This window comes from Haemorhous mexicanus, chromosome 12, assembly GCF_027477595.1.
Source record: "Haemorhous mexicanus isolate bHaeMex1 chromosome 12, bHaeMex1.pri, whole genome shotgun sequence".
Taxonomy (NCBI): Eukaryota; Metazoa; Chordata; class Aves; order Passeriformes; family Fringillidae; genus Haemorhous; species Haemorhous mexicanus.
Window position 1 is genome coordinate 21,940,879 of NC_082352.1, and position 16,719 is coordinate 21,957,597.

The window sequence follows — 16,719 nt, forward strand, 5'->3', positions numbered from 1 at the left end:
TACAAGTTGCAGTCATCTTTGCATCTCCATTCCAGTCAGTAGACTGTGGTGGTATTTCACAGTAATGGAGTACCTGATACTAATTTTCAGATTTAAGATAAAAACATTTTCTATAAAATCTCAAAACCATTCCTGTATCTCTTATGTTTTGGAACTTTCTAGTTAAAGATAAAATTATTTTACCTATAGAAGAAAAGGGAGTGGAAGTCACCTGATGTTTTCTTTAACAGTCCAAAACTTGCTATTGTGAGTGGAAGCTTGGGAGTCTGAAATGAAACATTTAGAGGCTGATTTTAAAATAGGTTGTTGAGCTAAAAAAAGCTGTATTTGATGCAAAGAGTAAATTGGTTTGGTTTTTGGCAGGCTGGGGTTTGGTCACTTGCTAAGAAAATATTCTCAATTGTGTAAGTTGCTAAGAGATTGCCCAGGAATTCTACAGTGTCTCCACTGCTGGAAGTCTTAGATCACAGAAACAAAATACTCTGGTCAGACTTGTGTCTTTGGGGAATATGTGAATAAAACTGATCATGGTGTGAAGGTTGGGAGGGGAATTCCTGAGGCTTCTTCCAGGACTCTGTGCTTCTGTCTCAACTTACTCCAAAGCTACAGGGACCTGCAGTAGACCTTGGCCAAGCAAATAGTGCTGGCACATGGCTACTGGCTGATCAAAACAGCATGAAATGTGTTGTTTATTGAATATAAATCATCTTCTCAGGCACATTACACTGGGTTAGTTTGCTGCATAAACCTTACTACAGGTATGTAATGTACCTTCACAACAAGGTTTGCGTTTGCACTCATCAGAGCCTGTTCACATTGTGTTTTATAATGTTCCTGAAACCATAGAGAAGGCATTAAGGAGCTGCAGGCTCTTTATTTGAGAGCTGTGTTTTAAATAGGCTTTGTTAACTTGTTAGCAAACCTAAATCCAGTTACTCTTTTCATGTGCCTTGAGCACATTCAGTCGTTGCGTAACGGTTGCCTGGGAACCTGCAGCCAGAGTTGTAGAAAAATCCTTTCTGAAAGGTCATTAAATAATTTGGAGTGGTAGAGGATGTATGTTCTGCTGTGTAGTAAGCCCAGAGAATATTGTTATTAAACACTCAAAGTGGGCCAGGCAAGTGCAGAAACACGAGTCCGGGTGTGTGCCCTGGAAGCTGTGTGAGGAGAAAAGGTGGTTGAGGAACCTCTGTTAGAAACCAGAATTATTTTATATTGAACGTGTCAAAACACATTATTTTAAAATGTATCTCTGTTTAAATTGTCTGCTCATTTACTCATTTAGCACATCTGCATTTAGCTCAGTTGTATTTAGCACATGTGGGCCTGTTTGGTTTAAGGTTTAAGAAGAGTAGGAATGGTTTGCAGCAGTGGCAGTTTATGACAAGAATGGTATAAATCATCACCTGGACCTCTGGCACAGGGGCATCCAGGCATGTGTATCTGTAAAATCACATCCTCTTGGCTTGTTTATTTGATTCAAGTTGCTAAAATTCCCAGCTCCAGAGATGTGAGTCTTGCAAGGATTTGGAGGGGACCTTGAAGCTCATCCTGTTCCACCCCCTGCCAGGGGACACCAGGGTGCTCCTAGCTCTGGGTTAGTTCTTGCACCAGACAGAAAACTGTGACATGTAAAAAAAAAAATGTGTAAAGCCCCCCCAGGTAATAGGGGAATCACTCCTTCTGCTCTTTTGCAGAGCAGAACAAAATAAGCTTCACAAAAAAGTGAAGTTTTATAACCCAGAGGCTGAATTTGCATGTAGGCTTCAGGTGTGTGTAAGGGTTGATGCCTCTGGAAATCACTCTACACCAGGAATTACAGAACCACATTTCCTTCTCTTCTGAGCACTTGTTGAGCTTTGGCTCCAGCACTGGGAGTTTTGTCTTGAAGATTTAGTAAGTGCAGGAGAAAAGGAAAAAGTTTATTAGTGGATCATTGAGTGAAGTGTGATTTCTGTGAGCTCATTACATTTGGTGAGGAAATAATAGAAATGGTTATATTCTGAAGAGTTTGTCATGGAATGCATGATAAAGAAGGAAGCCCAGGAGTTTTAGTTTTTCCTTCATAACCCTGTAAGTAAAAGTGGTTTGGTTTGGATGTTGATGTTTTCTTGATTCCAGACTCTGTTTTTCTCCCTTGCAGCTCAGCCAGCAGGAGTCCCAGAGATCCTAAAGAAAAGTCTCCACAGCTGTTCAGTGAAGGGTGAAGAGGAAGTTTTTCTGATTGGCAAGAACTTCCTAAAGGGAACAAAAGTGATTTTCCAAGAGAATGTTTCTGGTTAGTGTGAAAGCAGGGCTGGCTTGGGGAGCTGAGCAGAGCCTGGGGTTGGGGATTCACTGCTGGGTAAAGCTCAGCTGGGGAGAGCAAACTGAGGAGCAGAGTGAAGGCACTGAAACAAATTGCTCTGTAGGATGTGCACTAACCTAGGCTTTTTAATTTTTGTTTAGATGAGAATTCTTGGAAGGCAGAAGCTGAAATTGACATGGAATTATTTCATCAGGTATTATTTTACTGTATTACTTTTATTATAACCACTATTATCACTATTATTATTACTATTATTATAATTATATTTTTAATTTAAAAAAGACACTGACTCTGTTTCCAAAGAAAAAATGAATCAAGCCTTTCCCTCTTTCTGTGCATATCTAGAAATAATACTATTTTTTTTCATGTAAGGTCTGCTGTGACTCTGGTGGAATATAATTTGGGGTTTACACCAGTGAAATTGTTCAGTGTCTAACTGAGAGCTCGGATCCCACAGTGGATTTGCTGAGCAGATCTTTCCCCTTACATACAATGGAATTAAAAGGCCTAATTCAGTTTTCCCAGCAGTTTTCCATGGAAGGAGATTGTGTGTACAGCATAGCCTTTATAAATGGCTGAATTTTTGTTCCACTCCGAAATGTTTTACAGAATATTTATTCTTTTTGACACAAATAAGTGTCTTTGTGGACTCTTAGATTGCAAATGGTGTCAGGAAAGGGCTGTGCTGGTCCCACCTCCAAGGGCAGTATCCCACATGTGCATTGCCCCCAGTGCCCTGAGCTTTTATTTGTGGTGCTTTATCAGCCTATTTCTGTCTTTTGTTGTAAGTAGGGAGAATTAAGACCAGCAGTAGGAAAATGTGATCCTTTTGCCTTGCAGAATCACCTTATTGTGAAGGTGCCACCATATCACGACCAGCAAATCACTTCAGCTGTCTCAGTGGGAATTTACGTGGTGACCAACGCTGGCAGATCTCACGACGTGCAGCCCTTCACCTACACTCCAGAGCCAGGTGTGGGGGGTGCCCTGGGGGGAGCAGGGGCCTTTTCACCTGCTCAGCAACCTGCATCTTCCCAAGCCCCTCTCGCTGGCCAGTGCTGCTCTGTTAATAATAAAATCTAAACACTTTGCTTTTCTCGTTTATGTGCCAAATACCTCGAATTCCAGCTGTCCTGTGACAGCTCTTCTTATACAGCAGCATCCATTTCTAGTTTAAGGATCAAAATGAAGCCGAGCAGGATAAAAAATCAACATATCCCATACAATGCACCAAATAACCAAGAAATCCCAGCAGGCTTTATCCTGAGGAAAGCTGCAATTTGCCTACTTCATGTATTTTAGTTTATTTATTTATCTGTATCACAATAGACAGTGCAAAGGTTTGTGTGGGTTTCAAAGAACCTGAATTTCTTAAAGCTATAAGGAATTGTTTTGGTTTCCTTTGTGTTTTTTTGGCTTGTTTGCTGATTTAATGTAAGGAAGTTCTCAATGTGTTTTGTCTCGGCAGCTGGGACTCTGAATGTTAATGTGAAGAAGGAAATCTCCAGCCCAGCCCAACATTGTTCTTTTGAAGAGGCTATAAAAGGTACTAAATTGATTCTTATCATTGTTCTTAATAATTTAACTATGAATTCCTACCCAGATTTGGTGAAATGAATCAGACATCCTGTGATAAGTCTGTGCTTATAAAATCTGGCCCTATTCTTACAGGGAGGTTTGTTTTCTGACTCTGAAACTTTTACTTTATAACAATATTTCTATCAGTATGTTTTAGTACAAGCTAATATAGAACAAAAAAAAAAAAAGAAGGCAAAAAATAAGACTAATTTTTAAAAAAAAATTTTCAGGCTCTGCAGTCTAATCTTTATTTATTCTGTTTGCAAGTGAAGAATAAAAAAAAAAAGCCTAGGATTACAGTTAATACAAAGAATTAGAAACTGTGTAATGTTAATTTAAGCAAATATATGAACTAATATACAGGGTAAGCCTGACATCCATCTAATTTAGTGTGGAGCTTAACTGAGGGAAGACCCAACTGCTCCAGGAGAGCAGCTGCTGTTCCTTGGCACACAACGTGCTGTTGCTGTTCCTTCATGTCCTCAGTTAATTGATGCCATAAATCTGAATTTACCCTCTCATGGGGGTTTCTGTGTCAGCTCCTCTTTGACGCTTCATCCCTGTACCTGTTCTGCTCCAGGGTGACTCTGAACCAGAGGTCAGAGAATTTTGTTTGCTGTATGTACTTGGTCTGTTCTGTCCTTCCTCACTCTGTACACATGTGCAGAAATTTTACTGCCCCCTTACTGTAAGGTTTAAATTTGCTTAGGGTGTGGAGATCTGTTGCTTTACGTTGAAGAGTAATTCTGTAATTTACCTAAAGGGAGTTATGGAATGGTTTTACCATTGCCCCTCTTGTTCTGGTTTTGTTTGTGGTTGCAGCAGTGAAGGCCACGGGCTGTAACCTGGAGAAGGTGAACATTCTTCCTAGTGCCTTGATAACTCCACTCATGCCAAGCAGTATGATCAAGAACGAAGATGTGGCTCCAATGGAAGTAAGTGCAAAAAATGCTCTCCCCCCATGTTCCAGGTGAGTTTGGGGGCGGGGCTGAGCACAGCAGCTTGCAGACTCTGAGTTACATCTGCTCCTTGGTCCATGCTTTAGCAGTGGAGATGAGTAATAGACAGGGAAAGTGCCATCCATGTCCAGGATCAGTCTGGGCACAACACAATCACAGAGCCTGAGTGAAACACACAATTTCTTTTGATAACTCACCTGGTTCCCCCCCTCAGACAGATTGATGGGTTGGTGACCCTATGATGGGGATTTTTATCCTGTGACACAGAGCTAGTAAATTACTGTAAGAACATTCTTTAAATCAGTTCTTAGCATTGCTTTCATTGAATTATGCTGTGATTCCATCCTTGAAGTAGCATTTCCACTGCTGATCATTTGTTTGCTGATTTGGGTGTGTCTGGGTTTCACATCTCACATCTCCCTCTGATCTTCCCTGGACATGGGGGATTTTGGGAAATTGTATTTGCATACCCCCAGTAAGTTTATAAACTACCGAATGTCTTGCTCTTTTCAGGCTTCAAATGTGGTTGGACCAACTCAGCAAACATTGGAAAACAGCATGTCTGGCATATCAACTTCTGCTTCCCATTTACCTTCTGAAAGTGAAAACCAGCAGCAAATCCAGCCCAAGGTGTACAACCCAGAGACCCTGAGCACGATCCAGACGCAGGACATTTCCCAGCCCGGCAGCTTCTCCGCAGTGTCCGCCCCGGGCCAGCTGCAGAACAGCGATGCCCTGCTGCAGCAGGCTGCGCAGTTCCAGACGAGGGATTCGCAGCCCAGGGAGGTGCTGCAGTCGGATGGCACGGTGGTGACTCTGTCACAGCTGACCGATGCCTCGCAGCAGCAGCAGCCGACGCTCTCGGAGCCGGCCCAGGCCCTGCAGCAGCAGATTTCCTCGAGCATCTTCTCGTCGGCCAGCGGCGTGAGTCAGCTCCAGAACACCATCCAGCAGCTCCAGGCTGGGAACTTCCCCACCAACACCGCCACGGGCAGCAACAGGAACGTTGACTTGGTGCAGCAGGTTCTGGAAGCTCAGCAGCAGTTATCTTCCGTTTTGTTTTCGGGCTCAGACAGCAGCGAGGATGTCCAAGATCAGCTGAACGCGGATATCTTTCAGCAGGTCAGCCAGATACAGAGCAGCGTGAACCCCGGGATGTTCTCCTCCTCAGACACAGCTGTGCATTCCAGAGGGGAGAACCTTTTGCCCGGACGAGCTGAGAGCGTTCACTCCCAGCCTGAAGGTGCCCTGTCCAGCCAGCAGCAGCAGCAGCAGCAGGCCATGGAGACGTCGGCGGCCATGGTGATGGGCATGCAGCAGAACATGTGCCAGGCGGCCACGCAGATGCAGTCGGATCTGTTCTCCTCCAGCACGGCGGGGAACGGAGCCCTGCAGCAGTCCCCGGTGTACCAGCAGGCCTCTCACATGATGGGTGGCTTGTCCAGCAGTGAGGACATGCAGATGCAGTGTGAGCTGTTCTCCTCGTCCCCGGGGGTGTCCGGCGGCGAGGCGGCCGCCCCCGCGCAGCAGCCGGTGTCCAACAGCGGCGCTGCCATGTTCCAGCCGGCCAGCTCTGCAGAGGGGGAGGAGGCCTCGGGCCAGAGCAAACAGATGCAGAGCTCTGTGTTTCAGACCATGGTTCAGATGCAGCACAGCGGGGAAAGTCAGTCCCAGGTTAATCTCTTCTCATCTACCAAGACCATGATGAGTGTCCAGGCCAGTGGGACTCAGCAGCAGGGCGGGGGTCTGTTCCAGCAAGGTGGAGAAATGATGTCGATTCAGTCGGGAAGTTTCATCCAACAGTCTCCACACTCACAAGCTCAGCTTTTCCACTCTCAGAACCCTATTGGTGACACTCAGAATATATCCCAGGAAACACAAGGATCCCTTTTTCATAGCTCAAATTCCATTGTCCACAACCAGACCAACACTAATTCCTCTGACCAACTGCAGCCCCCGATGTTCCACTCACAGAATGCCATGGGTGTCTTGCAGAGCTCCTCGGTGCCTCAAGACCAGCAGTCTGCCAACATGTTCCTTTCCCAGAGTTCCATGAGCAACCCTGCTACTCAGGAAGAGCAGATGTCATTCTTTACAAGCCCAAATCCCATTTCTCCTCTTCAGACAGCAACAAACACTGAACAGCAGACTTCTTTCCAGCAGCAGACGCAGATCTCTCATATCCAGAGCTCCATGCTTCCCCAGGAGCAGCCCCAGACTCAGCCAGCTCAGCAGGGTTTGTTTCAGTCCCAAGTGTCGTTGGGCTCCATCCAGTCCAGCTCCATCCCTCAGAACCAACAAGGAGCCATCTTCCAGCCTCAGCATTCGATTGTTGCTATCCAGAGCAGCCCTCCATCTCAGGAGCAGCAGCAGCAGCAGCAGCAGAACATGATGTTCAGCAATCAAAATGCAATGAGTACAATGGCCCCCCAAAAGCAGAACATGATTTTCAATCCAAACCAAAACCCGGTCACCAATCAGGAGCAACAGGGCCAGTCCATTTTTCATCCACAGTCCAACATGGCCTCGATGAATCAGGAGCAGCAGCCCATGCAATTCCAGAGTCAGACCACAGTGTCTTCTCTCCAGAATCCTGGCTCCAACCAGGCTGAAGCACAGCAGCCAACCATCTTCCATAACTCACCCCAGATTCAGCTGGTCCAAGGGTCCCCAAGTTCTCAAGAGCAACAAGTCACCCTCTTCATCTCCTCAGCTTCCATGTCTGCCCTGCAGAACAGCATGAGCCAGCCGGAGCTGCAGCAGTCCCCCATGTACTCCTCCCAGAACAGCATGGCAGGAATGCCAGGAACTGCTTCTCCTCCCCAGCAGCAGGCTCCTCTGTTCCACAACACGGCGGGAGGTGCCATCAACCAGCTGCAGAATTCCCCTGCCTCATCCCAGCAGACCTCGGGAATATTCCTGTTCGGCATCCAGAACAGTAAGTGACCAGTGCCCCACGCTGAGCTTGCCATAGAAACAGGGAATGGTTTGGGTGGGAAGGGACCTTAAAGCCCATTCCATCCCACCCCTGCCATGGCAGGGACACCTCCCACTCTCCCAGGCTGCTCCAAGCCCGAAGTCCAGCCTGGCCTTGGGCACTGCCAGGGATCCAGGGGCAGCCACAGCTGCTTTGGGCACCTGTGCCAGGGCCTGCCCACCTCCCAGGGAAGAGTCTCTCACTAATATGTAATCTAGGAACGATTGTGCTCTCCTAAGAGAGCATTTCTCTTGCTGCTTTTGGTTTCCACAATATATGTGTTGCCTCTCTTCACGTTGCTGAAGGAAAGCAAGGATTTTAGAAACTGTAGAGTCCAGAAAAGTGTATTTAACTGTACAAACCTGCACTTTTCCTTATCTCCTCTCTGGACTCAGCCTCCATGACTGGTTCTGTGGGATGCAGAGCCTTTCTCTGTGTGCAGAGGTCTGTGGGTGCCTGTGAGCCCCAGCAGCGAGAGGTGCAGGTGTTGCTTACAACAGGCTGTAGCAGCTTTCCCAGGGTGGGTGCACAGCTGGTGGTGGTGGGCCGTGTGCTTTGCTGTGGGAGCCCTTGGCGTGTGCCAGGACACTGAAATGTCCCTGTGTCCCCCAGACTGCGGGCAGCTGCTGCCCCCCGGGCCGGCGGCTCTGCCGGAGGAGCTGATGGCCATGGGGCAGCCCGGGCAGGCGCAGGGCGAGGCGCAGCCCGCCGTGCCCGCGCTCCTGTCCCAGCCGCTGCCCGAGACCCCCCCGCTGCCCTCGGCCATGGCCACCAACCAGAACATGGAGAAGATCGACGATCTGCTCGTGTCCTTGCAGAACCAGGGGAACAACATGGCTGGCTCCTTCTAATTAGGCAAGTGGTGAGTTTGGGTCTCTGGGCTCTTTGCTGCCACACGGGAGCTTTGTTCGGTGCATTTACACCTTGCAGTGTGTGGCTGTGCTTTGAGAGGTCAGCTAAAACACCAGTGAGGCTGAATTAAGACTATAATACCAGAATTAAGTTACTAGAACCAGTCAGAGGTCAGAAGTTGTATGAAACAGTTGAGACTGTGTCTTGTTAATTTTTCCTTCGTTTTGTCATCTGCCGTGAGAGTCGGGTACTTTGTTAGGGAGGAGAGTGGATCACTGGCAGCTTGGCAGATCAAAACCTTATGAAACATGACTGTGGTTAAAAAACTTGAAACTTATTTGAGTAAATGACACCTCAAGTTTGAACGGTTCTGAACTCTTCCCCTGGGTTACAATAACATAATGTGAAAACAAGTTGTGGTGGAATGTGGCAGCTCCTGAGTGTGCCACACGCTGAGGCTGTGTTAGAAACAGCCAACAGCATCAGCTGTTGCTAGGAGACATTCTGCTTTTAGAAGGTGCCTTTTTCAGAGGGGGAAGAGCCTTTGACTACAAATGAGCACCAAGAACCAGGAGGACTCTGGAGTCCAGTGTTGGTTGTGGTAACTTGGGGTGGTCTTGTCCTAAATCCCCCCTGAGTTTTCACTGAAGTGATGCACATCATTCCCTAATCTAAAGGGGTTTGTGTATGGAGTTTGGAATCTCTCCAGAGCTTCTCTTGCTCCTCGCCCCCAGTTCAGTGCTTGCTCATGAGGAACACCCTGAAGATGAAGCCACTGCACAGAAGGAGGAGGGGACTGTGGTTGGTTATGCCTGACTTTTCTGCTTGTTTTCTCACGCAGAAATTCCATGGAGAAAAAAAAAGCGACGATTTCCCAGATCCTCTCAGACCTTCCAACTCTGGATTAGGCTGCGTGGAACCAATTGCTTCTGTGGAAAAGTGGCCTCTTTAAGAGCACACGCGTGGCCAGTGGCAGACCTGAGGCCATGACCATGGAGTCTGGGCTCCACAGTGCCAATAATGCTGAGGAGTTATGCTTTGTGTTACTGGGGCATGGGGTTGGGCTGTTACTGGGTTCATGAACCTCATTACAGTGGGGGCTCTTGGAATTTAAAGCATATCTGGTCAGTTATTATTGTTGTTGGAAGGTAATCCATGTTACCACGTTTACTCTTTCCTTGCTATTCCTTCTTCCCATATCTTTTTTCCCTCGGGAAGCTCGTGCAGCAGAAACAGCAGCTGCCTCTGCCCCGAGCCGTGACTCAGCTGTCAGTCAGTGAAGGGATCTCTCGATTGACACGGAGTGGGAGAGCCAGACCCACCCTTAATGAATTGAAAGTATTGATAACTGTAATAACCAAGCAGAGAATTGCTGCTGTAAATAACCAGTTCCCATCTGAGAATGGGATTAACGGTTTTCCACATCTGTGGAAGCTGGAGTTACGTAGAGCTGTATATAGAGCAAGGGTTTGGTGGCTCTACAAAATGAAGAAATGAAGGGGAACTTCCAGTTGATCTTAAAATCTTCTCTAAAACACCTTCTGCTTGAAAAGAACATTCTGTGTGGCTGAGGAAGGGACTCCTTTGTGTCTCTCGTTCTGACTGATGGGTTGGAGCTCTGTGAAGCCTCATGAGCTGTTCCCAAACCAGCCTTCTCCCTTTTATTCCTTCCATGGTTTTCCTTCTCTCCCTCAGTTTTGTACTTTGTTTTTTTAAAAAAAAGACATAAATATCCTACTGGCTTTAAAGCTAAAGAAACAGCTTTTAGGAATCCTTGGCAGTAAATTGCTTAGTCAGTAGAAGCTTTGACAAATAATCAAGGAGTAAGGAGAGAGGAAGCAATTTCTCCACCACCTTCTAATTGCAGGAATCCCCCTTAACCCGCCACTTCCAGCTGTGACTGATGGAAATCTTCAGCTTGGCTTTACTCCAAGTAGGGGGCAAATTGCATCATTTTTAAGCCTTCTTAAAAGGTCACTTCATCCCAAGCTGTTGCATCTTTGTAGCACATGGAGCTCATCGCAGTTCTGAAGTGATTTTTCCTTTTCCTACCACCGAGCCCCAAGTCTGGTTTCTAGATTGTCATGTTTAATTAAGGAATAAATCATCGACTGATGTTACCGAATGTAAAAACAACCCACTCCAGACCGTGCAGGTGTATTGTGAGGCTTGTGGATTTTTTGGGTGCTTCAACTCTCCAGACAGTGTGTGATCTCTCACTACAGCCTCGTTGAGATCCGTGTTCCTCCCGCTGCCGCCGGAGCCGAGCCGCTCCCGCGGCGCCCGTTCCGCCTCGGTAGAGTGTAGCTGGTATCACGTCATTCTTCATTTTTGTTATTTGAAATAACAAAGGAACAGTCTGTAAATGGTTTTTTTTAAGTTCCTCGAGTCTGTTTACTGTGTGTTTTCCCCTTAACTCGTGTGCGTAGTTGAGCCGTGTAGTTTTCGTTGGTTTTCCTGGATTTCCCCCGTTTGTTGGTCTGTCACGACGTTCACTTTCTCTTTCTGTCTCTCTCTTTCTCTCTCTCATTGAGAGGCATTGAATTACGTTTTCAGTAGTAAGGCTTCTTGCCGATATGAAGGGAACTTTTCAGAAAGAGACCTGCTCTGGGTCATTTAATTTTGAATACAGTTTTCAATCGTTCAAGTTTTGGATGGTTTATATCTAATGTGTGTTTCATTTTTTTGGAAAGCTATATTTTGTATTTAGGAAATGGTATAACTATTTTGCTATTTGTACTGAGTGAGTACATTGGCATAAATATAAAAATTTATATATATACATATATATAAAATATTCTTTTTGCCACACATTTTTGTGGTAAATTTGTGAGTTTGTCTGATGTTCTACCACAACGTGGCGTCTGATAACAGTGGGGTGGGGTGGGGTTTGTTATGTCTTTATTGAGTATTTAAGTACTTTTTGCAACATAAATAACGTGTTCATCTCTCGCCATTCCATCAGGCAGTGTTGGTCCAGCTGGCCACGAGAAGCTTCGCTCTGTGTTTGGTGTGTCCCTCACTCACAGCCTAGCCAGGAAACCCAGAGGCATTTAGGATTATATAAAATATGAAATATTGGGGTTTCCCTCAGAATGAGCCATTCAGCTTTTCTCCACTCTCATTGCCTATTTAATATTTTATTATTAGCGCCTCTGTGTTTTAACTCCTAATTTATGATTATGCTCAAACGTTGGAAATTTTAATCAGGACAGAAAGAATTCCCTGCCTGCATCATGTCCAGAGCTGCTTTAACCCCGACCCAGACTTCTTCTTTCTGTATTTTATTTTTTTTCCCCTGCTAAGACAAAACATTACCAACATCTTGTAATGGTTCACAACATGAAAGCAGCAGCCCCCAGCAGTGCCCAGGTGCTGTGTGGGGCTGCTCAGGCTGAGAACAATGGACCCAACAACGTCCAGAGCGCCGTGGAAGTCCATAGGCACTCACTGGGAAAGGAACTGGTGGTGTTTGCAGGATCTGTGTCCCAGGACGAGCTGCTGGGTGTCACCTGGGGCCGTCGGACACGGAAGGAGTGACAGGAAGGACGGATTTGCTCGCGTGCTGCTTCAGTGTGCTCCTTGTTCCCAAGGGCTCTATCCATTTGTTGGTCAGTGCCAAGTCACCAGGGACCAATTCTCCATGGAACAGGATGAGTGCCCGGAAGAGAACCTCATCCCAAGCCTGCCACAGCTCCAGGGAAGGGTATGTTTGAATTGTGGGCGTGCTTGAGGTCACTCATGAAGAGAAGAGAGAAAAAAACATACACAAAAAACCAACCAAGGGCTGTGCTATCCCAGTTTTCCCTTCTGGAAACACCTTCCTTTCCTCGTGTTAAATTTACCTGTTCATTTTAGGTCAATGTTTAAATGTACAACACTTTGAACATGTGATTTGGTTACAAAAAGTATTTGTGTGACTGAAGAGGTCGCTCAGCGGTTGGTGCGTGCTCTTTGGCAGCAGCTCTGAGGGTGGAGGGGTTGGATCAGCCCCAGAAGAGCTCAAGGACAGGCTGCAGGGTGTCATGGCAGGGAGCACAGCCTGAGCCACGTCTGTGGCTGACCAGGGCCCTGAACATTCACTTGTGGCATTTTGAGCACTTGAGGTTGGGCAGCAGAGCTTCTCTATGACCCCTGTGTTCCAGGAGCACAGGCAGCACTGGCATCGTGTCTGGGCCCTTTGGGTGACAGCGAGGATGCTGAGGTACCAGTCTGTGTCAGTCCAGCATCCCTGGGGGTCCCAGAGCACCCGTTTGTGGGCACAGGTGAGAGCTGAGGGAGATGGAGCTGCCAACCCCCCCGTGTCCCCTCAGCTTTTACCCTGAGTGTGCCCAGAGCCCACCCAGACACCACGGAGCCAACACTTAGTGCACAGTTTGAGCTGAACATCTCCTCTGGCACGGAGTCACTGGTGCTTTATGCTTAATTAACAGTTGGTTTGGTATTAATTGCCTCCTCACTGCCTGGTCTTGCAGTAAGCCAAATGCTTTGCTCTTATTTTAACACAAATCTAGTTCAAGAAATAATTCCAGGCTGTCTGTTCTGAAGTTGGTGTCCCCTCTCTGATCAGTGATGATGATTTCTTCTAATCACTGACAGGGTGGCTGCTTCCCATGTAATTTTGAGGTAAAACAAGGCGTGAGCAGTCAAACATAATCTCAGCAGGTTTTTACTGGGCAGCTGTGTCAGTGGACATTTTCCTCACTTGCATAAGCTGAACGTTAGTTTTTAAAGTTTCCATTGATATTTTGATTTAGAATCTAATTTCTAAAAGGAAAATACGTCTGAATGGATTTTTATTTCTGTTTTGTTGTGCCTCTGCTTGGCTAACAGTTGGGTTCCTTTTCCAGGGCCATTGTGGGAGAGCAGAGGGAGCACAGACATGGATCTGAGTGAGGGGAGCAGGAGAGAGGAGAGGGAGTTGCTTGGCATGCTCCAAGCTGTAGGTGGAAGGCAGGAACAGGAAATTCTGGTCACTGCTCACTGCTCATTAGTGCAAAACTCAGTTTCAGGGAGTTGGGGGGTTTTGTGTTTAGGGGGGCTCAGGGTAGCACTGTTCTATAGAAGCTAAAAGCACACAGCAGTGGGATGCTGGGTTTGTTCTTTGTTTTAATTTGGGCTGGTTTCATTTTTTGTGGCAGCCCGTGAGCACTCTGTGTTCATGCTCAGACCAGCTGTGCCAGCTGTGGTGCCACAGCACCGAGGGTCAGCATTGGAAATGGGGTAAATGTGTTAGAAACAAGGAAAAATGCAGCAGGGGGTGAACTCCTGCCAGAGGGAACTTGGGAAATTCTCTAGGGGACTGGGGGAGGTCACACAAGAGGAGAGGCTTTTCCTCTCCCAGGCTGTATAGGGATGTAAATATGCACTGCCTGTATATTCTAGGATTATATATATGTATATAGAGGAGTCAGATTATATATAAATAATAGTAGACACAGCATTACAATACTGTTATATTTACATTTTTATAAACATGAAATAATACTCCTTTTCCTCAGTAGGAGGTTTTTGTAGTAACTCATGAGTAGCTGTCTCACACCTCTCAGTCCTGGACGTGTGGTCCTGTTGGTGACATGGCTCCAGAACTTGCTGTGCTTGGGAGCCTCGCTGGGATCTGTGGCTTGCAAGCAGCTGTGGCCACTTTTGTAGTTTTATATCTTTTAGTTCATACTTGCAGATGTGGTTTAGGGTAGAAATGACACCCAGGCTGAGGATGGCTTCCTGCAGCCCTGAGCATCCCTGGGCTTCCCCTGAGCTGTTTCCATCCCAGTGTGGCAGCAGCTGGTGCAGACAGGGGTTGGTGGTGGCTGTGCTGCCCAGGGCTGGGCTGACACCAGCCCAGGTGTGGCATGTGACTGTGTAGCACAAGGTCCCTGCTTCTGCTGGGTCAGGGAGGGGAAGCTCCTCTGCCATTTCTCTTTATTCCCATGAGAGCAGGAGTCTGTAAACTGATTTTTTTTAACTGATTCATTAGTGCAACAATCAACATCTAGAGAGCACCTTGAAAGCCAGTGAAGCTCCCCTTGAATTCTGTCCGTGGGGAACCTGCCATGACTCATGCTGATTTCTTTCTTGCAGGTTGTGTGAGGAATTAAACCCTAAGAATCATAGAATATCCTGAGCTGGAAAGGACCCACACGGATCCCCCAGTGCCCCCCCTGTCCCTGCCAGACCCCCACCAACCCCACCCTGGGCATCCCTGGCAGCGCTGTCCAAACCCTCCTGGAGCTCTGGCAGCCCGGGGCCGTGCCCATTCCCTGGGGAGCCTGGGCAGTGCCAGCACCCTCTGGGGAAGAACCTTGCCCTAAAATCCAACCTAAACCTCCCTGGCACAGCTCCAGCCTTTAAATCAGGTCATAAATTCAATAATGTGTATTGTGTCCAACATGACTTTCAATTCCAAATCCACTGGAATTTGTCCTGAGTGGATCAGTGTTATCCTGGTACAGGCCTTCTTAAATCACCTCCATCACACTGAGAGCCAGTGTCCTCCTTTGTTCTCTTGGAGTTTGCAGAGCTGAGCTCTGCTTTTTCCAGGGATCTGTCATTTTTGCTGTTACACTTCATTAAATTGCCCAGTGACATTCACTGTGTAGGGACAGGGCAAGGAACCCAGGGATTCCCTGCTCATTGACCCCTCTGTTCAGGTTCCAGCAGCCCTCTGTGACACATTCCAGCTCCAGACCTGGGATTAGGGAGGGGTCCTGTGTTCACTGGCAGGTAAATGGCCTTGGCTTTGTTTTGGCCCTGGAGCTGCCCTGTGAACGGGATCGGACCCGAGTGCCCTGGGCAGGACCATGGCTGCCCCTTGGGATAACGTGTCCAGGGGCAGGTTCCTGTTTGGAAGAGGCTCTCTGGGTCTTGCAGAGCTGGGATCCCATTCCAGTACCCTTAGCAGCCCCTGCAGCATTCCTGAAGCTTTTTTATTCTGGATAGAAGGAGGCAATTTGAATTATTTCCATCTGAGCTGATGCTGAGTTAAGCTCCAACCCCTTCAGAGACAGAGCAGAGCTCCAACCTCTGTCTCTTTCCCAGCACCTCAGGTGGGCTCTCCCCTGCCTGCCAGATGTTCTGGGTGCACCCTCGACCGCTGAGCTGCCTCTTCTGTGTCCTGCAATGTGAAAGTAGCACCAGATACTCCTTCGTGCAGTTCTGTGTATATGGCTTTCGTAGGTGGGTTTTCCAAGCACTGATTCCCGGTGTTTTCAGTTTGTCTATGAGGGGATATTTTATTTGCATCTATGTTTTTAGCTCTCCTGTGATAACTTGTTGAATATTAAAAAAAAAAAATATTTTGCTTCTATTGGGACATTTGTATACTCGCAACTATATTTCTGTAAACAGCTGCAGTCGAGAATAAACGATGAAAGTTTTCATTTTACACTGTAAAGTCTTGTGATGGTTTTACCAAGGGCATGTCCAGAGCTGTGCCCAGGGTGCTGCAGCTGCTGCAGGAAAAGGTCCTTGGGAATCACACTGACTTGTGGTGTGGGACCCCAGTGACCCCTGGGGGAGAGGCAGAGTGTGCCCCAGGAGGTGAGGCCAGGAGTCCAAAGCAAAGATGGTGGAAGTTACCACTCCTCAGCAGGATGTGTGGGTGCCTTACCCAATGCCCTTTATCTGCAGCTTTAACACACTACAAGTGCCCTGGGGCTGGGGAGGCCCAAGAGTGTTCCCCTTTGCTGCTCCTACTCTGCAGCCTGTGACCTCCCCAGGACCAGGGGCCACAGCTGCTCTCAGGTATTTCCTTACTTTGAACGATTTCAGCAGGGCTAAGGAGGAACTGCAGCAAGAGCTGTGCCCAACAGTCTAACTGTGAAAGACTTCAGCAGATTTATCCACAAAGCTTCACCACAGTCTTTCCCCTTCAGCCCTGGGCATCACCCAGTGCTAGGGTGGGACACAACGCCCTGCCCTGGGCTTTTGTCCTTCTGGAGCTTATCCCATGGGGCACAAGATCCAAGAAATCCTCCCCCCTTCTCCATCCCAGCCTCCTCATTCCTCGAGGCTCAGAGAAAGGCTCCCCCTGGCACAGGCAGCCA

At 47.4% G+C, this 16,719-nt stretch overlaps 1 protein-coding gene across 6 annotated transcripts in view; it reads left to right on the forward strand.

Moving 5' to 3' along the window:
• NFAT5 (nuclear factor of activated T cells 5) overlaps positions 1–16,058 on the forward strand; it is a 55,371-nt gene extending 39,313 nt beyond the window's left edge. For 4 of the 6 annotated variants that reach the window (XM_059857609.1, XM_059857612.1, XM_059857613.1 and 1 more), the window contains 8 exons: positions 2,144–2,278; positions 2,449–2,501; positions 3,149–3,281; positions 3,777–3,854; positions 4,709–4,821; positions 5,359–7,783; positions 8,435–8,684; positions 9,516–16,058. In XM_059857609.1, the coding sequence (XP_059713592.1) occupies positions 2,144–2,278; positions 2,449–2,501; positions 3,149–3,281; positions 3,777–3,854; positions 4,709–4,821; positions 5,359–7,783; positions 8,435–8,673 (3,176 nt within the window). In that variant the 3' untranslated portion in view covers positions 8,674–8,684; positions 9,516–16,058. The remainder of the gene's footprint in view (positions 1–2,143; positions 2,279–2,448; positions 2,502–3,148; positions 3,282–3,776; positions 3,855–4,708; positions 4,822–5,358; positions 7,784–8,434; positions 8,685–9,515) is intronic. The other 2 variants (XM_059857611.1, XM_059857610.1) reach the window with 2 other exon arrangements.
• Positions 16,059–16,719: the final 661 nt, after the last annotated feature.